At 42.2% G+C, this 21,270-nt stretch overlaps 1 protein-coding gene across 2 annotated transcripts in view; it reads right to left on the bottom strand.

Annotated features, from left to right (window-relative positions):
- Window positions 1-21,270, bottom strand: part of FAM81A (family with sequence similarity 81 member A) — an 89,021-nt gene that overhangs the window by 30,029 nt on the left and 37,722 nt on the right. For both annotated transcript variants that reach the window (XM_073012199.1, XM_073012200.1), the window contains exon 4: window positions 1,943-2,061. In XM_073012199.1, the coding sequence (XP_072868300.1) occupies window positions 1,943-2,061 (119 nt within the window). The remainder of the gene's footprint in view (window positions 1-1,942; window positions 2,062-21,270) is intronic.

The raw sequence follows: 21,270 nt of genomic DNA, 5'->3' as shown, positions 1-21,270 counted from the left end.
ACTCAAGCGGCTATGAAGATTCTCAAAGTCCTCCTAGAGTCCCTACTCTGTCCTGTAGCTCTCCGGTTCTTCTAACTCCCTGCTGTTCTGAGAGGTATCACAGAGCTGGTATTTCTTTTAAGCCGAACTCCACAAATAAAGAGTTAAGGTTTTCCAGTCCTCTTACAGTGAGTTTCCAAGGTCATTTCTTCATCAAAATGGATGATGAATGTTGAGTATCTACTGTTTTCCAGAGACTATTCTAGGCACTCAGCTATAGAGAGATAACACACCTGGAACCCCCTCCAACACAGTAAAGGCAGCAGAGTGAGGAAGACAACAGAGAGACTCAATAGAGCATTGAGTGCTAGGAGAGCTCTATGGAGTGGGGGTGTCAGGGAAGACTCCCAGAGGGGGTAACACTTCAGCTGAACTTTAAAGACTGAAAAGAAGTTAGAAAAGGAGGAAGAGGCTGGGCACGGTGGCTCACACCTGTAATCCCAGTGCTCTGGGAGGCCAAGGTGGGCGGATCACCTGAGGTCAGGAGTTAGAAGCCAGCCTGGCCCACATGGTTAAAACCTCATCTCTACTAAAAATACAAAACTTAGCTGGGTGTGGTGGCGGGTGCCTGTAGTCCCAGCTACTCGGGAGGCTGAGACAGGAGAATTGCTTGAATCCAGCAGGTGGAGGTTGCAGTGAGTCGAGATTGTGCCACTGCACTCCAGCCTGGGCGACAGAGTGAGACTTGTCTCAAAAATAAAAAGAAAAGAAAAAGAGGAGGAAAAGGAATGCTAGGTACCAGAACAGCACATACAAAAGTGTAGCAATAGAAGAGCATGGCTTATTCAGGGACTAACAAAGAGTTGATCACTGCTGAAAGGTACAGTGCAAGGGGAGAGAGAGGAGAGGGAGTCAACAGGGTGTCATCACCAAGAATCACACTAAGGAGACTGAAGTTCATCCTGATGAGGACAGAAAATCACAGAAGGAGAGTGATCAACCTGTCCCCCATCCAATCCGTGCAGCCCTCTGCTATTAGACTGATCTTTACCCAGCGGACCCAAACACACATGCGCAGCATTCAAGGCCCTCGACATGTTGTCTGCACAAACACACCCTAACACTACTCCTCCCTGCTCCAGAGGCCTTGCATGCTAGAGGTCCTTGTTCTTTCTTCCGCCCGTCTCCTTGCAGACCACACTCATTGCCACCTCAGGCTGACGGGAAGTGCCATTTGCTCCTCAGCTCCCGTGCTGATACGTATTAATGTACTTGGCTCTTAGCCCCAGCAGAGGGCAGAAGAGGCCCATAAATACTTCGGACCAATTTGTCCCAGTCAGATAAAAATAGCCCTAGACACGGTCCTGGTGCAGTGCTTCCCAGACTTCCCCATGCATATGAATTCAGGGCTCTTGTTAAAATGCAGATTCTAACTCAGTAGTTGCAGGGTGGGCTGGAGACAGTACATTTCTAACAAGCTCCCCGGTGATGTTGAGGCTGCTGGTCCAGGCAGCACACTTTGAGAAAATAGCACTTTTCATACTGAGGAGAAAGATCTTTTTTCTAAGTTTCCAATCTTTCCCAGACCAATACTTTCAGAAAATAAAAAAAAAGAATAACAGGAAAAATTAAATTTCCAAAACGACATACGAACTATGTCAACTTTATATTATCAGATTCAATAAACATAGTATTATCCTATTAAGTTACAAGGTCAGTTGAGTGAGTTCTCCCATCATTTCTTCCCATGAAGACAACACCAATTGCGTACCAAAGAAACCCATGGCGCCCTCACAACCAGGTTTAACTTCTACCACTGGATTTTACGGCCAAAGCAGGGAGGGAATGTACTAAAGCAATGCAAGGCATTTGCTTTGGGGCTTCCTTAATATATTCCCCACTATAATGGAGTTTATAGAAAACGGTTTTTGATTAACAGAGACCCCAACATTTGAACACCTACCTTGCCACTCTTCCTCGAAGATCTCCCAAACCGGAGAGCTGGCGCATCTCCAGGGTCTTTAAGGCAGAATTAGTTCCATAGCTAATGTTGTCCCGGGCACGAATCTGCTCCTGGAGTACCTGGGCAACATAAAAAACACTAAGGCAGTCATCTAAGAATTCACATGCTTCCACAAAAGCATTTTCTACTTTTGGCAAAAATAAGAATGTTTAACTCAGTCTTTCATAAGAGACTCCTTTTCAACGGTCACCTGATGCACACTTAAACAGAGAACTAGGGGGCTTAGACAGAGACCTTAGAGGCTCCTCCCAGAGCAAGTCCCTTTACTTACCATTAAAAACTAAGTTCCGGCCGGGCGCGGTAACTCACGCCTGTAATCCCAGCACTTTGGGAGGCCGAGGCAGGCGGATCACGAGGTCAGGAGATGGAGACTATCCTGGCCAACACGGTGAAACCCCATCTCTACTAAAAATACAAAAATTAGCCGGGCGTGGTGGCGGGAGCCTGTAGTCCCAGCTACCCGGGGAGGCTGAGGCAGGAGAATGGCGTGAACCCGGGAGGCGGAGCTTGCAGTGAGCCGAGAATGCGCCACTGAACTCCAGACTGGGCAACAGAGCGAGACTCCATCTCAAAACAAAAACAAAAACAAACTAAGTTCCTTTAGTTTTAGTATTTCTTCCTGAGTAATGAAGCCATTTTCTTTTTCTTTTTTTCTTTTTTTCTTTTTTTTTGAGATGGAGTCTTGCTATGTTGCCCAGGCTGGAGTGCAGTGGCACAATCTCAGTGCAACTTCTGCCTCCCAGGTTCAAGCAATTCCCCTGCCTCAGCTTCCCGAGTAGCTGGGATGACAGGCATGTGTCATCACACCTGGCTAAGTTTTGTATTTTTAGTAGAGACGGAGTTCCACCGCGTTGGCCAGGCTGGTCTTGAACTCCTGACCTCAGGCGATCCGCCCGCCTCGACCTCCCAGAGTGCTGGGATTATAGGCGTGAGCCATAGCGCCAGCCGGCATTTTCTTTATAATACAGTATTTGCTGGGTCCATAGATTGGATATGGAGTGTTTTCTTTTTTCAATATTTTAATGGCAGTTTAGAATTCCTCTTTGGGCCGGGCGCGGTGGCTCAAGCCTGTAATCTCAGCACTTTGGGAGGCCGAGACGGGTGGATCACGAGGTCAGGAAATCGAGACCATCCTGGCTAACACGGTGAAACCCCGTCTCTACCAAAAAATACAAAAAAGGAGCCGGGTGAGTTGGCGGGCGCCTGTAGTCCCAGCTACTCCGGAGGCTGAGGCAGGAGAATTGCGTAAACCCGGGAGGCGGAGCTTGCAGTGAACTGAGATCCGGCCACTGCACTCCAGCCCGGGCGACAGAGCCAGACTCCCCCTCAAAAAAAAAAAAAAAAAAAAGGATTCCTCTTTGATCTAAAGATATCTTAGGAATCTAAGAATCTAAGGATTACTTAGAATTGTGGGGTTTTTTTTTCATTTTCAAGCAGTTAAGGGTTTTTTTAGTCATTTGTATTATTTATTTCTAATTGTATTGACTTGTGATTTTATAAAAATATTCCTAACACAGCGGCTCATGCCTGTAATCTTAGCACTTTGGGAGTCTGAGGTGAAAGGATGGCTTGAGGCCAGAAGTTCGAGTCCAGCCTACATAATAATAAAGCAAGACTACCTCTCTACAAAAAAATCTTCAACTCAGGTAAAATTTCTTCTCCTGTGTAACTAGTATTTCTTCTCCATCTGTTTGTTTTTCTCCTCTGTAACTCCTATTACGGACATGCTGGGTGTCCTGGATCTGTCCACCAAGGCTTTTAACCTTTCCCTTGTGGTTCCTCTCTCTTTGCCTTTGGTTGTAATGTCTCAGGGATTTCTTCTACTTTGTCTTGGGGGCAACTGATTGCCTCTCATTCATCTACTGACTTTGTTTTAATTTTTAATTTTTGTGAGTACACAGTAGATGTATATATTTATGGGGTATATGGGATTTTTTTTTTTTTTTTTTTGAGATAGAGTCTTGCTCTGTCACCAAGGCTGGAGTGCAGTGGCATAATCTCGGCTCACTGCAACCTCCGCCTCTCAGGTTCAACCAATTCTCCCTGCCTCAGCCTCTCGAGTAGCTGGGATTACAGGTGCCCACTACCACGCCTGGCTATTTTTTGTATGTTTTAGTAGAGATGGGATTTTGCCATGTTGGCCAGGCTGGTCTTGAACTCCTGACCTCAGGTGATCTGCCCACCTCGGCCTCCCAAAGTGCTGGGATTACAGGGTTGAGCCACCACGCCCAGCCATGGGCTATTTTGATACAGACATACAATGTGTAATAATCACATCAGGGTGAATGATGTATCCATCACCTCAAGTATTTATTGTTTCTATTACAAACAACCCAAATATACTTTCAGTTATTTTTACATGTACAATTAAATTATTATTGACTATAGTCACCCTGCTGTGCTATCAAATACTAGATCTTATTAATTCTAACTATTTTTAATACCCATTAATCATCCACATTTCCACCCTACCCCCCACTATTCTTCTCAGCCTCTGGTAACCATCATTCTACTCTCTATCTCCGTGAGTTCAATTGTTTTAATTTTTAGCTCCCACAAGTGAGCGAGAACATGCGAAGCTTATCTTTCTGTGCCTGGCTTATTTCATTTCACTTAACATAATGACCTCTGGTTCTATCCATGTTTTTGCAAATGACAGAACCTCATTCTTTCTTATGGCTGAATACACTCCATTGTGTATCTGTACCACACTTCTTTATCCATTTGCCTGTTGATGGACACTTGGCTTGCTTCTAAACCTTGGCTATTGTGGATAGTGCTGCAATAAACATGGGAGTGCAGATATCTCTTCCATATACTGATTTCCTTTCTTGTAGATATATACCTAGCAGTGGGATTGCTGAATCATACGGTAACTCTGTTTTTAGTTTTGTGAGGTACCTCCAAAGTGTTCTCCACAGTGGTTGTACTAATTTACATTCCCGCCAACACTGTAGGAGTGTTCCCTTTTCTCCATATCCTTGCCAGCATTTGATATTGCCTGTCTTTTGGATAAAAGCCATTTTAACTCAGGTGAGATGATATCTCACTGTAGTTTTGTTTGTTTGTTTGCTTTTTGAGACTGAGTCTCACTGTCACCCAAGCTGGAGTGTAGTGGCATGATACCGGCTCACTGCAACCTCCACCTCCTGGGTTCAAGTGATTCTCATGCCTCAGCCTTCCAAGTAGATGGGATTACAGGTATGCATCACCATGCCAGGCTAATTTTTTTTTGTATTTTTAGTAGAGATGGAGTTTCGCCGTGTTGGCCAGGCTGGTCTCAAACCCCTGGCTTCAAGTAATCCACCCACCTCAGCCTCCCAAAGTGCTGGGATTACAGGTGTGAGCCACTGCGCTCAGCCAATATCTCATTATAGTTTTGATTTGCATTTCTCTAATGATCAATGATGTTGAGCACCTTTTCATATACCTGTGTTTGCCATTTGTATGTCTTCTTTTGACAAATGTCTATTCAGAACTTTTGCCCATTTTTAACATAGATTATTAGATTTTTTCGTATAGAGTTGTTTGTGCTCCTTATGTATTCTGGTGATTAATCCCTTGTCAGATGGAGAGTTTGCAACTATGTTCTCCCTTCACTTTGTTGTTTCTTTTGATATGCAGCAGCTTTTTAACTTAATTTGATCCCATTTGTCCATTTTTGCTTTGGTTGCCTGTGCTTGTAGGGTATATCTCAAGAAATCTTTGCCCACTCCAACGTCCTAGAGAGTTTATCCAATGTTTTATTTTAGTTGTTTCATAGTTTGAGGTCTTAGATTTAAGTCTTTTTTTTTCTTTGTTTCAACTTCTATTTTTGGTTCGGGGGTATATGTGAAGGTTTTTTACATAGGTAAACTCATGCCATGGATGTTTGTTGTACAGATTATTTCTGTAAGATAATTAAACACAACTATTGGGTACTGAGTTTAATGTGTTGTTGTACAGATTCTGTACATTAAGCCCAGTACCCAATAGTTATTTTTTCTGCTTCTCTCTAATCTTTAATCCATTTTGATTTGATTTTTTGTATACGGTATGAAATAGGGGTCTAGTTTCATGCTTCTGCATATGGATATTCAGTTTTCCCAGCACCACTTATTGAACAGACTGTCCTTTCCCCATTGCATGATCATGGCACCTTTTCAAAAAGGATTTTACTGTAGACGTATGGATTTGTTTCTGGGTTCTCTATTCTGTTCCATTGCTCTATGTATCTATTTTTATGCCAGTGCCATGCTGTTTTGGTTAATGTAGCTCTGTAGTACAATTGGAAGTCAGGTAATGTGACTTCTCCAGTTTTGTTCTTTTGCTCAGGATAGTTTTGGCTTTTTTGGTATTTTGTGGTTCCGTATGAAATTTAGGATTTTTTTTTTTCTATTTCTGTGAAGAATGCCATTGGTATTCTGATAGGGATTGCATTGAATCTGTAGATTGATTTGGGTAGTACAGACATTTTAACAATATTATGTATTCCATTCCATGACCATGGAATATCTTTCCATTTTTATGAGTCTTCTTCAATTTCTCGCATCAATGTTTTATAGTTTTCATTGCAGAGATCTTTCACTTCTTCGGTTAATTCATAGGTATGTATGTGTATATATGTATATATTTATTTACTTTTATTTTTTATTTTTGAGATGGAGTCTTGCTCTGTTGCCCAGGTTAGAGTGCAAGTGGCACGATCTCAGCTAACTACAACCTCTGCCTCCCGGGTTCACGCCGTTCTCCTGCCTCAGCCTCCTAAGTAGCCCGGCCGTTTTTTTTTTTTTTTTTTCTTTTTTTGTATTTTCCGTAGAGACAGGGTTTCACCGTGTTAGCCAGGATGGTCTCAATCTACTGATCCACCCGCCTCAGCCTCCCAAAGTACTGGGACTACAGGCATGAGCCCCTGTGCCTGGCCTATATTTATTTATTTAATTATTGAGACAGGGTCTTGTGCTGTCACCCAGGCTGGAGAGCAGTGGCGCGATCTTGGTTCATTGCAACCTCTGCCCCCAAGGCACAAGCAATCTTCCCAGGTCAGCCTCCCAAGCAGCTGGGACCACAGGCACGCACCACCATGCTCAGCTATTTTTTTTTGTATTTTTGGTAGAGACGGGTTTTCGCCATGTTACCCAGGCTGGTCTCAAATTCCTGAGCTCAAGTAATCTGCCCACCTTGGCCTCCCAAAGTGCTGGGATTACAGGCGTGAGCCACAGCACCTGGCCAGTATTTAATTTTATTTATAGCAATTGTAAATGAGATTACTTTCTTGACTTCTTCTTCAGATTGTTCCCCATTGGCATATAGAAATGCTACTGATTTCTGTATGTTGATTTTGTATCCTGAAATTTTACTGAATTTGTTTATCAGTACTAAGAGTTTTTTGGTGGAGTCTTTAGGCTTTTCCAAATATAAGATCGTATCATCTGCAAACAAGAATAATTTGACTTTTTCCTTTCCAATTGGGATGCCCTTTATTTCTTTCATCTGATTGCTTTAGCTAGGACATCTAGTACTACGTGGAATAACAGTAGTAAAAGTGGCCATCCTTTTCGTGTTCCAGATCTTAGATAAAGACTTTCCATTCTTCCCCATTTAGTATGATACTAACTGTGGGTCTGTCATATATGGCTTTTATTATGTTGAGATGTGTTCCTTGTATACCTAGTTTTTTGAGGGCTTTTCTCATGAAGGGATGTTGAATTTTATCAAATGCTTTTTCAGCATCAGTTGAAATGATCATATGTTTTTTGTCTTTCATTCTGTTGATATGATGTATCACATTGACTGGTTGCATATGTTGAACCATCTTTGCATCCCTGGAATAAATCCCGCTTGGTAATTATGAATGATCTTTTTAACGTGTTGCTGAATTCCATTTCCTAGTATTTTGTTGAGGGTTTCTGCATCAATATTCAATGGGGATATTGGCCTGTAGGTTTTTTATTGTTTTGTTTTGTTTTGTTTTTTGCTTCTTTGTTTAATTTCGGTACCAAGGTAATACTGGCCTCGTAGAATGAGTCTGGAAATATTTTCTCCTCTTCTACTTTTCAGAATAGTTACAGTATGATTGCTATTAATTCTCTTCAAATGTTTGGTAAAATTTACCAGTGAAGCCATTGGGTCCTGGGCTTTTCTTTGCTAGGAGGCTTTTTTATTATGGCTTCAATCTCATTACTTGTTACTGGTCTGTTCAGGTTTTGGATTTCTTCATTATTCAATTGTGGTAGGTTGTATGTATCCAAGAATTTATCCATTTATTCTAGGTTTTCTAATTTTTTGGCATATAGTTGCTCATAGTAGCCTCTAATGATCCTTTGAATTTCTGTGATACCGGTTGTAATGTCTTCTTTTTCATCTCTGATTTTATTTAGTTGGGTCTTTTCTGTTTTGTTCTTAGTCTAGCTAAAGTTTGTCAATTTGCTTATCTTTTCAAAAACCCAACTTTTTGTTTCATTGATTTTTTTGTATTGTTCTCATTTCACTTATTTCTGATCTGATCTTCATTATTTCCTTTATTCCACTGAGTTTGGTTTGCTCTTGCTTTTCTGATTCTTTAAGACATATCCTTAGATTGTTTATTTGAAGATTTTCTTCTTTTTTGATGTAGGCACTTACAAACAAACTAACAAACAAGCAAAAAGAAAACTAGTAAAAACTCTATACTTTATTTTCACATATATATATTACATATATATTCAGAAGTGCTGCTAAATCTATACTTTAACATCATCTCCACACTTTTTAACTTTTCATTGTTTCTATTCATATCTTATTGTACTGTCTATGTCTGGAAAAGTTATTATTTTTGGTTGGTTCATCTTTTCATCTTGCTATTTAAGATAATGAATAGTTTACATACCACAATTGGAGTATTATAATATTCTGGGTTTTTCTGTGTACTTACTATTACCAGTGAGTTTTGTACCTTCAGATGATTTCTTATTGCTCATTAACATTCTTTTCTTGCATGTTGAAGAACTCCTTTTAGCATTTCTTGTAGGACAGGCCTGGTGTTGATAAATCCCTCAGCTTTTGTTTGTCTGGGAAAGTCTTTATTTCTCCTTCATGTTTGAAGGATATTTTCACCAGATACACTATGGTAGGTTTTATGCTAAGTGTTTTTATCCTTTAGCACTTTAAATATATCATGCCACAAGTCTGCTGCCAAACATATTGGAGCTCCATTGTATGTTGTTTCTTTTGTCTTGCTGCCTTTAGGATCCCTTCTTTATCCTTGACCTCTGGGAGTTTATTAAATGCCTTGAGGTAGTCTTCTTTGAGTTAAATCTACTTGGTGTTTTATAACCTTCTTGTACTTGAATTTTGATATCTTTTGTTTGGAAAGTTCTCTGTTATCCCTTTCGATAAACTTTCTACCACTATCTCTCGCTCTACCTCCCCTTAAAAACCAGTAACTTTTAGATTTATCTTTTTGAAGCTACTTTCTAGATCTTGTAGATCTTGTGCATCATTCTTTTTTCATTCTTTTTTTTTCTTTTGTCTCCTCTGACTGTGTATTTTCAAATAGCCTGGCTTCAAGCTCACTAATTCTTTCTTCTGTTTGATCAATTCTGCTAACAGACTGATGCATTCTTCAGTATGTCACTAGCATTTTTCTGCTCCAGAATTTCTGCTTCTTTTTAATTTTCTCTTTCTTTCTGTCTTTCCCTCTATCTTCCCTTCCTTCCTTCTTTCCTTCGTCCCTCCCTCCCTCCTTTCTCTCTCTCTTTCCTTCCTTCCTTCTTTCTTCCCTCCCTCCCTTCTTTTTCTTTTTTCCTATTTCTTTCTTTTCCTTTCTCTCTCCCTCTCTCTCTCTCTCTCTCTCACTTCCCTCCCTCCCTCCCTCCTTTCTTTCTCTCTCTCTTTGTCTTTCTTTCTTTCCAGAAGGATGGAGTGCAGTGGCACAATCTTGGTTTACTGCAACCTCTGCCTCCTGGGTTCAAGATTGGTTATAGCCTTTGTCATTTCTATAATGTCTGTTTTGTTCTGTTATTTGAGATGGAGTTTTGCTCTCGTTGTCCAGGCTGGAGTGCAATGGCGTGATCTCAGCTCACTACAATCTCCACCTCCTGGGTTCAAGCAATTCTCCTGCCTCAGCCTCCTGAGTAGCTGGGATTACAGGCACCCGCCACCACACCCAGCTAATTTTTGTATTTTTAGTAGAGATGGGGTTTCACCATGTTGGCCAGGCTGGTCTCGAACTTCTGACCTCAGGTGATCCACCTGCCTTGGCCTCCCAAAGTGCTGGGATTACAGGTGTGAGCCACTGCTCCTGGCCAATTATTTCAATTTCTTTGTTAAATTTATCTGATAGGATTCTGAATTCCTTCTCGGTGTTATCTTGAATTTCTTTGAGTTTCCTCAAAACAGCTATTTTGAATTATCTATCTAAAAGGTCACATATCTTTGTCTCTCTGGGATTGACTTCTGGTGTCTTATTTAGTTAATGTGGTGAGGTAATGTTTTCCTACACGGTCTTGATGCTTGTGGATGTTAGTCAATGTTTGTACCCATCCTTCTTGGGAAGGCTTTCCAGATATTCAAAGGGACTTGGGTGTTAAGTAATCTAAGTTATTCGGTCACTACAACCATATCTGCATTAGGGGGTACCCCAAGCACAATAACACTATAGTTCTTGCATACTTGTAGAAGTACTACCTTTGCGGTCTTGGAAAAGATCCAGAAGATTTCTCTGAATTACCAGGTAGAGACTCTCATTCTCTTCCCTTACGTTCTCCCAAACAAGCAAAGTCTTTCTTTCTTTGTGCTGAGCTACCTGGAGCTGGGAAGGGGTACACAAGCACCTCTGTAGCCACCACCACTGGGACTGTGATGGGTCTGACCTAAAGCCAGCACAGCACCGAATCTTGCTCAAGGCCTGCTATAATCACTACATGGCTACCCCTATGTTCACTCAAGGCCCTAGGGCTCTACAATCAGCAAGTGGTGAAGCCAGCCAGGCTTCTGTCCTTCCCCTAAAGGCAACGAGTTCCTCCAGGTTCCAGGCAGGTCCAGGGACGCTGTCCAGGTGCCCCGGCCTAGAATCAGAAACCTTAGAAATCTACCTGGTACTCTATTCTCCTGCGGCTGAGCTAGTGCTGAAACCACCAAAGTCCTTCCCACTCCCCTCCCCTTCCCCCAGGGTGAGGAGTCTCCCCGTGTCCACCACATGCCCACAGGGAATAAAGTCAGGCTACTGCCATTGTTCACTTCAGGCCCAAGGGCTCTTCATTCAGCTTGTAGTGAATCCTGTCAGGCCTGGGACTCACCCTTCAGAGCAGTGGGGCCCGCATTTAGCCCAGGGTACATCTAGAGATCCAAGAGTCCAAGAGCCAAGGCGTGGAGTCAGGGACCCCAGAAGCCTGCTTGGTGCTCTTCTCCACTGTGGCCGAGCTGGTACCTAAGCCAAAGACAAAGTCCCCTTTACTTTTCCCTCTGCTCTTCTCAAGCAGAAGGAGTCTCTCCTGACAGCCACCACAGCTGTGAATGTGTAGAGGCACCCCGAAAGCCAGAATGTCTCAGACTCTTACCCAAGGCCCATGGCACACTACTTGGTTATCACTGCCGGTTGGCCGCCCTGCATTCCAAAACAGTGTCCCATTAACACTGCACTCTCCCTCCCCAAAGCACACAGACTCTCTCTGAGCCACGTGGTCTGCTGACGGGGGACGGGGGAGGGGTGGTGTCGGTGATTCAAGACTGTCCTTCCTACCCTCTTCAGTGCCTCTTTCTGTGACATGATGTTAAAATCAGGTATTGTGATCGCTCACCTGCTTTTTGGTTCTTAGGAAGGTGCTTTCTTTTGTAGACAGTTGTTAAATTTGGTGTTCATGTGGGGAGGACAATTGGTGGAGGCTTCTATTCTGCCATCTTCCTCTGCCCTCCTGTCCATCTACTGACTTTTAGAAATTTAAGTTCAAGAAGAAATGTTATGTGACACTTGGATCTCCTCAAATGTAGGAATTATTTTTTACTCAAGGCCTACCTGTTTTCTATTTCATCTGCACCTGTGTTAAGGGCAGTGCTTATTCTTCCTCCTTGTGGCTGCTGGGCCCCATTAGATGTGATGTGACTTTCCTCTCTCTGCTCACTGGAGTGCCTTAAGTAGGTAGTCTTGAGAGTAGTGGAAGGGGCTTATGGGCTGGTGGTGCAGCCAGTGGGAAGCACAGGGCCTGTCTCCAGGTGAGGTACCAGGAGGATGCCTCTTTACATCCTATTCCCTCAGCTCTCCCAGCCCAGAGGCAGTGGGGAACAAGCCACAACCCCTCCACCCCTCCATGGGGCAGGAGACTGGCTCACTCACAGGTGTGGGCCTGGACCCTTCTCCTGAGACTCCTAACCATGGGATCCTGCTGGCTCCCCAGGCCTTCCTGCCTGCCTATCCCAACTGTTCAGGAAGGTGGCACCTGGATTGGGAACAGAGTGGAGACAGGCACACTAAACCACCACCTTCTCTTGCCTTCTGCGTCAATCCAAGGGTTTCTTGAGATTACGTTCCTGGGTATCTGCTTGTTACTATTTATTTCTAGGAATTTTGATGGTTTCTGACGTACTAACAATTTGCAGGAAATGAATAGGAAAAGCCCAAGTAGAGATGTAATTATGCTTACATAATTTGTTTTTGTGCTCCCTCTTCTTAACTATATTTTCTTTTCTTTTTTTGAAGTATGACATACATAAAGAAAATACTTGTGTATTTTTTTCCCGGATTTTCAAACTTCTTAGTAAAAAAGAAAAAGAAATTAGGAATGTACATATTCTGTGTTTCCCTTAGTGGAAACCTGCTTGCGGCATTGACAGTAAAAAGGAAAATTTCACTGGGCGGCCGCAGTAGCTCACACCTGTAATCCCAGCACTTTGAGAGGCCGAAGCGAGTGGATCACAAGATCAGGAGTTCGAGACCAGCCTGACCAACATGGTGAAACCCCGTCTCTACTAAAAATACAAAAATTAGCCAAGCATGATAGCACACACCTGTAGTCCCAGCTACTCAGGAGGCTGAGGCAGAAGAATTACTTGAACCCAGGAGGCGAAGGTTGCAGTGAGCCAAGATCGTGCCACTGCACTCCAGCCTAGGCAACAGAGCAAGACTCCGTCAAAAAAAAAAACAAAAACAAAAATTCACCAGAAAGAATTTAGAATTTCAAGACCTATCTATTATTTCTGTAGCTTCCAGCTTTTTCTCAATGAACCTGCTCTATGAAGAGGAATACAAACTAGTTACAATCACCTGTGAATGACAAAATGTGAGTCATCTGAATACGTTCTTGCAAGGCAACTTCACATCTGACTAATGTGGTTCTGGCACTCTTCCACTGATGAGAAGGCGCTGGCAAGCTCTCGTGCACTCTCTCTTAATAGGAAGTAACACCTATTAGTTTAGTTAGAGTCAATAGAAAGTAACGCTTATTCTTTTTCCATGTAGTGGTGCAAACCTTTGCCTATAGTAAGGCATAAGACCAGTGGTTCTCAAACATCTTTGGGGTACATAAGTCTCACCCAGATGGCTTGTTATGCACACAAATTCTTGGACCCCATCCCCAGAAAACCAAAGCTAGAGAACGAGCCCAGTGCCCTAATACACTGTATTAGACACTATAGAGCTGGGCGTGGTGGCTCACGCCCATAATCCCAGCACCTTGGGAGGCTGAGGCAGGTGGATCACCTGAGGTCAGGAGTTCGAGACCAGCCTGGCCAACATGGTAAAACCCCGTCTCTACTAAAAATACAAAAATTAGCCAGGTATGGTGACAGGCGCCTGTAATCCCAGCTACTCAGGAGGCTGAGGCAGGAGAATTGCTTAAACCCAGGAGGTGGAGATTGTAGTACGCTGAGATCACGCCATTGCACTCCAGCCTGGACAATGAGAGCAAAACTCCATCTCAAATAATAGAACAAAACAGACATTATAGAAATGACAAAGGCTATAACCAATCTTATTTCATTTGAGTTGTTTTTCAATCACCAAGCAGTGAAAATGGAAAGCAATTCACAAAAAAAGGGCTTTAAAAAACACATTTTAAAAAAGGTTCAACCGTTCCAGTAAGCAAAGACACAAGAAGTACAAATCATACTATTATAACATATCACTCTGGTGTGGGATGTTGATAGTGGGAGAGGCTACGCATGTGTGGGGGCAGAGAGTATATGCTCAATTTTGCTGTGAACCAAAAAAATGCTCTAAAAAGATAAAGTCTATTTTTTAAAACCTCAGAAATAGCATTTTCACTTATTAAAGAAGCAAATATTTTAAATCTATAATGCTAAAAATATATCAAAAATCAAAAAAGGTTTCAGTATCTTTTGCTTGTCTAAAAAACAGAAATAAAAAAGGCACAGCTGCCGGGCGCGGTGGCTCACGCCTGTAATCCCAGCACTTTGGGAGGCCAAGGCAGGCGGATCACAAGGTTAGGAGATCGAGACTATCCTGGCTAACACGGTGAAACCCCGTCTCTACTAAAAATACAAAAACATTAGCCGGGCATGGTGGCGGGTGCCTGTAGTCCCAGCTACTCGGGAGGCTGAGGCAGGAGAATGGCGTGGAACCCGGGAGGCAGAGCTTGCAGTGAGCCGAGATTGTGCCACTGCACTCCAGTCTGGGCGACAGAGCAAGACTCCGTCTCAAATAAAAAATAAAAATAAAAAATAAAATTAAAAAAAGGCACAGCTGGCCCTTCCCAGTACAACTTTTCTGGAGACCAATGCCAAAAAATATATATTCATAATGTTCATAACCTTTGACCCAGTAACTCTAGTTCTTGGAATTAATATTAAATGAAATAGTAACAAAAATGTACGCATAAAAATGTCTTCATAGTGTGATACACACGTCAAGTATTTTACAAGGTACATTATTACACAAACACTCAGAGGTTCACAGAGGGCTTTTAGCCAACAAGGGAAAGTGTGTACAATTTCATATTAAGCAAAAAGAAAGCATAGAAAATAAATATGGAACATGATTCCAGCTGTGTATTAAGATGCATATAAAATACTAGAATGTGAAAGTTTTACTTATCTCTAGGGTGGGATTATGGTTTATTCTTTTTTTTTTTTTTTTTTTTTGTATTTCCCACAATGGACATACATTACTTTTATAGCCAGAAAAAAAAAATGTGCTGTAAAAAAATGCTTAGAAATAAAAAAGCCCGTTTAACTCTCCAAATTCTTATGCAGATGAATAAGGTATTGCATTAGAAGTGCTCTGGGGCCAGGTGTGGTGGCTGACTCCTGTAATCCCAGCACTTTGGGAGGCCCAGGCAAGAGGATTGCCTGAGCCCAGGAGTTTGTGACTAGCCTGGGAAACATGGTGAAACCTTGTCTCTACACACATTTTTTTTTTTTAATTAGCCACGAGTTGTGGTGCACACCCCTGGTCCTAGCTATTCGGGAGGCTGAGGCAAGAGGACTGCTTGACCCTGGGAAGCAGAGGCTGCAGTGAGCCATGTTCCCACCAGTGCACTCCAGCTTGAGCAACAGAGCAAGACCCTGTCTCAAAAAATAAATGAATAAAAATTTAAGAAAGAAGTGCTTTGAAGAATACAGGAAAGAATTCTACCTGACATTAACAAAGTATTCATGTTACTAGAAAGTAATATGAAAACAGAAGGTGTTAGATGGCTTATTATTTAAATAAATTCTAGAATGAAAACTTAGAAAAGTAATTCCCCTGTACAGTCAATAATGTTCCTGTATTTGTCATTTTGGAAAAATATATCATCATGATGCATTTATTTTAAAAAAGATTACATCATTATATATGGCACTAATTCTCCGTTATTTTCAATTCAATTTAAGAAACTTGTTTTTTGCACACCTACTGTGTACTGAGCATCAGGCATACCTTCAGGGAGCTCAGTTGCAGCAAGAAAAACCAAAGGGTGGAAAGTGCATTATCCAGTTCCATACAATAAACGTGCTTTACACAAGCATGGAGCAGAAGCTAGCCACCTTGAAAAAGTGATGTCCCAAGTCCTCATTTATTTTTTTCAAAGATATGGCCTATCTTTAAAAAAATCTCCCTTCCCAAGATGGCTTGGAATAGGGACTTCTGTGGGAGCCTCAATGTGCTGTATAATGCTGTTTATGCAAAGGTGAAGGCAACCAATCCCCTGGGACATCTAAGCCCCCCAGACAGGCCAGTGTTGCCAGGAACCAGGAAAGAAACAGCTCTCCATACTCCTCCTTCTCCAACTCTTCCTAGATTGAGAAGGATTTGGAAATGAGGAAGTATAATTTCAAATCACCTAGAGAAAGACCCAATTACAGCAGAGCAAGGAATTATAAGGTAGTATTCCCCTACAGGGCTTTTTACCACAGTTCCAGCCTTCTTGGCATTTCCACCATTTGATGGAAGTCTCTCCCTCCAATAGGCAGGAAGTCCTGTCAGCTCCATCTCCAAAATCACTCCAGAATCCATCCTCTTCTCTCTATCTCCACCATGCCATGTCTCTCCCTGAACTCTGAAGTAGCCCCCTAACTTATCTCCCTGCTTCAATTCTTGCTCCCCTAAAATCCTTCTCCACGAAGCAGCCAGCGTGAACTTTTTCAAACATAAATCAGTCTATATCTACAAGGACAAGGGCTTTTATCTGTGTTTTATTCACTAATGCCCCAGCACCAAGAGTGTGAGGGGATTATTTAAATTCCTTGGCTGAACACTAAATAATGGCTTCCCATTTCCAAACTCTAAACTTCTTATCACAACCTTCAAGTTTCATGAGCTGCCCTTCCCAAAGCTCACAACACTCCATCCACTAGTCCCCTTTCTGCTCCTTAAACATGCCCCGCCTCTTCCTGTTTATGGCCTTGGAACCTGGACTTCCCTCACTCTGGAGTGGTCTCCCTTGGTGTCTCCTCCTTCAACACCACCACCTTGGCTTGGCTGGCCCCATATGTCATTCCATTCTCAGTTCACATGTCACCTTACTCCTTTACCATCCTTTTATTTTTTTTCTTTTTTTTTGAGATGGAGTCTCGCTCTGTTGCTCAGGCTGGAGTGCAGTGGCGTGATCTCAGCTCACTGCAACCTCCGCCTCCCAGGTTCAAGCGATTCTCCTGCCTCAGCCTCCCAAGTAGCTGGGACTACAGGCACGCGCCACCACACCTGGTTAATTTTTGTATTTTTAGTAGAGACAGGGTTTCACCATATTGGTCAGGCTGGTCTTGAACTCCTGACCGCGTGATCTGCCCGCCTCAGCCTCCCAAAGTGCTGAGATTACAGGCATGAGCCACTGTGCCTGGCCACCATCCTTTCTAAGACAGCCACACAGTCACTCTCCATCACATCCTTTCATCAGAGCACTTGACATTGGCTAACATCACCTTGGTTACTTAGCATTGACTGCCTGTACACCCCACTAAAGTGTGCAGTAGGGCGAAGACCAGAGGCCTGTGTGCTTGGGCCATTACTGCAGCCCCAGTGCCTCTAACATTGCCTGGCTGTTAGTGGGTTAGTGAGTGATTTATCAATTAATTTAGCTCCATGTTCTAGGATCTGATCTTCCGAGTTGAAGGCTTAGAGGCTATCTCTAGCTGTCCATCCTGTCTTTGGTTTAAGCTGTTATCAATCCCTTTGATTTGAGCTGTTATCAATCTCTGGTACCCAGACATGATCAGGTCCTCAAAGAGGACTCAGACAAGCTAAAATGTACTGGAGACAGAGCAGACACCAGAACACGAATTTATTAATTTACATTGAAAAATCTCTGTCAACAGAACTGAACAAATATTCGAATTCCATTCAATTTACTGTCTTCTCCCCGGGAGTCAAGTCACACAACAAGCCAAATCTAGTGGGTAGAATGAAAACAAAATGAATTTGGATGATAATCACCAAAACCCCTCCGCTGATATACCTGTTTCAACAGAACCAAATCACAGAGCTGCAAGCTGAGATTCCCTTTTTAAGTAAAATGCATGAAGTCCAGTAGCCAAAACTCTTCCCTCATTGGCAGTACTGAAAGCACACTGAACTAAGGTCCTGTATGTCCGTCCAACTACATATTAACATCACTGTCTACGCCTCTGCCTTGCCATGTTAATAAAGCCCAATGCTGCACTCATCGCTTAAGTTCAGAAACTCCAGTAGTCCATTTGCAAATTATTAAACTAGTAAACTATGTATGATATATTCAATTAGATGAGGGCTTGATACAGTTTCCCATAACCCAACTAGGTTAAAGCCAACATTCCAAGCCAGAAGGACATCATGAAGTTGAGCACATGGGAACTAAAGTAGGACTGCAGATTCTAACCAGCCAGGTGGCAGACCCCACTGCCTGGTTCCCAAAGGCCAGAGACACAGCTAAAGCCATAAAAAGACATGGGGGTCCAAACGACTTCCCCCAGCCATCCAACTGGCTTGGAAGAGAAAGCTTACCACCAATAAAAGGACCATGGACTGCTCACCAGGGCTCGGCTTCCAGGGATTGATAATGGCTTAAACCAAAGACAGGATGGATAACTCAGACATGTATAATTCATAGTTGACTATATTACTTCCTCTAAATTTATAATTACGATGATCATTTGTGGAAAGTTTCTGAGGAATAAATAATTGATAAGCTTCTCCATATCACAAGGCACACTGCTAACAGAGACTGTGGATGGAGACGTATTAAAACAAATTCTTCCATTTAACATTTATCAAGCACTTACTGTGTACTAGTATACAAGAGTCATCTGTTTTGACATTGGAATCTGCTGAAAGAATATGAACAATAATTATAGGGTTCTGGAAGGGGCAAGGAGACCCAGAGCCTTTGATTATGAAACATTTATTGAGCTCCTACTATGTCTTAGACATTGGTAGGTGTTAAAAATAGAAACATTAAGACTCTGTTCTAGCTCTTGAGGATCACATAGGGTAATGGTTTGATAATATATTTTACTTTTTTTCCAGTGTATAACTGTTCAGAGTCACATGATAGAAAATCATAAAGACTTATCTAGGCAAATTTGCCAAGATACAGTGTTAATATATCTCAATTTGACTAGTTCTATCAGGATCTAGGAGTAAGTTCCACATCTTAAGAATGGCTTCAACTTTACTTCTGTAATATAAAATCACCCGAGGGATGACTCTAAAAAATCAAATAACCCAGTAAAATTTTACTGCGTGAACTAAAAACAGCTATAAACCAGCAATGATAATAATAATAATAATAACCCAGGCAATTTACAGAAGATATTCATCAAGAATCTATAAATAAAAAATACACCTTCTACATTATTGAAATACAATTTAAATATCTTCACACCTCTGCTTTAAAACTGATACTACAAGTATCAGGTTATTTTGTTCTTTGTTTTGTTGTTTTTCCTTTTGTTTTGTTTTGCTTTGTTTTTGGGGTTAGAGTCTCACTCTGTCACCTAGGCTAGAGGGCAGTGGCATGAAATCAGCTGACTGTAACCTCCACCTCCCAGGTTCAAATGACTCTCCTGCCTCAGCCTCCCGAGTAGCAGGGATTACAGGTGCCCACCACCACACCCAGATAATTTTTGTATTTTTAGTAGAGATGGGGTTTCACCATGTTGACCAGACTGGTCTCGAACTCCTGACCTTGTGATCCGCCCACCTTGGCCCCCCAAAGTGCTGGGATTACAGGCGTGAGCCACTGCACCTGGTCAAGTATCAGTTTTATATTATGCCCACTCTCCCTATTTATTTTTTTATTCATTTAGAGATGGAGTCTTGTTCTGTCACCTAGACTGGAGTGCAGTGGCATGATCCTGGCTCACTGCAACCTCCACCTCCCAGGTTCAAACAATTCTCCTGTCTCAGCCTCCCAATTAGCTGGGATTACAGGCACACGCCATCAGGCCCAACTAATTCTTATATATATATTTTTTAGGAGGGATGGGGTTTCACCATGTTGGCCAGGCTGGTCTCGAACTCCTGACTTTAAGTGATCCACCCACCTCAACCTCCCAAAGTGCTGGGATTACAGGCGTGAGCCACCGTGCCTGGTGCCGATTTTTATATTACTTATAAATGAAGACTTCTTTTCAGTACTTTTTAATTTTTACTCTACATCATTGTTATGGACTGAATGTTTGTGTCCTCCAAAAATTCACATGTTGACCAAGCGTGGTGGCTCATGCCTGTAATCCCAGCACTTTGGGAGACCAAGGCAGGAGGACTACTTGAGCCCAGGAGGTTGAGGCTGCAGTGAGCCATGACCATACCACTGCATTCCAGCCTGAATGACAGCGCAAGACCCAGTCAAAAAAAAAAAAAAAGAAAATTGTATGTTAAACTGCTAACCCTTAATGTGATGGTATTAGGAGGTGGGGCCGGAAAGAGGTGATTAGGTCATGAGGGTAGAACCCTCATGGATGGGATTAGTACCTTAAAAGAAGGTCTTGCTTCTGCTCTCTGCTCTCTGCCATGTAAGGATACAAAAAGACAACCATCTACAGTTCAGAAAGCAGGGGGTCTCACCAGACACTGGATCTACCAGCATTTTGATCTTGGACTTCCCAGTCTCCAGAATCATGAGAAACAAATTTCTGTTGCTTAAGCTACCCAATCTATGGTAATTTGTCATAGCAGCCTAAACTAAGACAATCATGATTTTATTTTAATGAACTTTGGCTATAAGACAGCAATTCTGACCTGTCATCAAGCATCCTAATATGTTTAGGTAGACACGCTTAGGTTCATAATACATATAAATCAATATAATTAGTATTTCACGTTGGAGTCTTAAATTTCTAAACTTCCTTGTTGTTACTTTGTCACTATATATAGTTACTACTAGTTATAAAAAAAGTAAACACTCAAATACAAACTAAATTTTTTGCCAAATTTAGATTTTACTTAGTTTTCCCTGTCTATCATGGAAATCATCACTTGCAAAATTGCACACTCCAAAAATATATGTAAATATAAAAGAGTGCTGTCTGGTTAAGGCAAGAATAACCATTACATAAAATGTGTTTCTGGATGTTGGGAAAACAGCAAAATTGAAATTACTTTCTCACTGCATTGTAAATTTTTCAAAAATCATCTTAAAGAAACATGTTTAGGCCAGCCGTGATGGTGATGGTTCATGCCTATAATTCCAGCACTTTGGGAGGCCAAGACTGGAGGGTCACTTGAGGTCAGGAGCTCAAGACCAGCCTGGCCAACACAGTGAAACCCTGTCTCTGCTAAAAATACAAAAATTGGCCAGGTGTGGTGGTGTGCCTGAAATTCCAGCTACTCAGGAGGCTGAGGCATGAGAATTGCTTGAACCCAGGAGGTGGAGGTTGCAGTGAGCTGAGATCACACAACT

Source organism: Chlorocebus sabaeus, chromosome 26 (assembly GCF_047675955.1).
Source record: "Chlorocebus sabaeus isolate Y175 chromosome 26, mChlSab1.0.hap1, whole genome shotgun sequence".
Taxonomy (NCBI): Eukaryota; Metazoa; Chordata; class Mammalia; order Primates; family Cercopithecidae; genus Chlorocebus; species Chlorocebus sabaeus.
The sequence above is the reverse complement of the archived record's forward strand: the minus strand, read 5'-3'. Positions and strand labels throughout refer to the sequence as shown.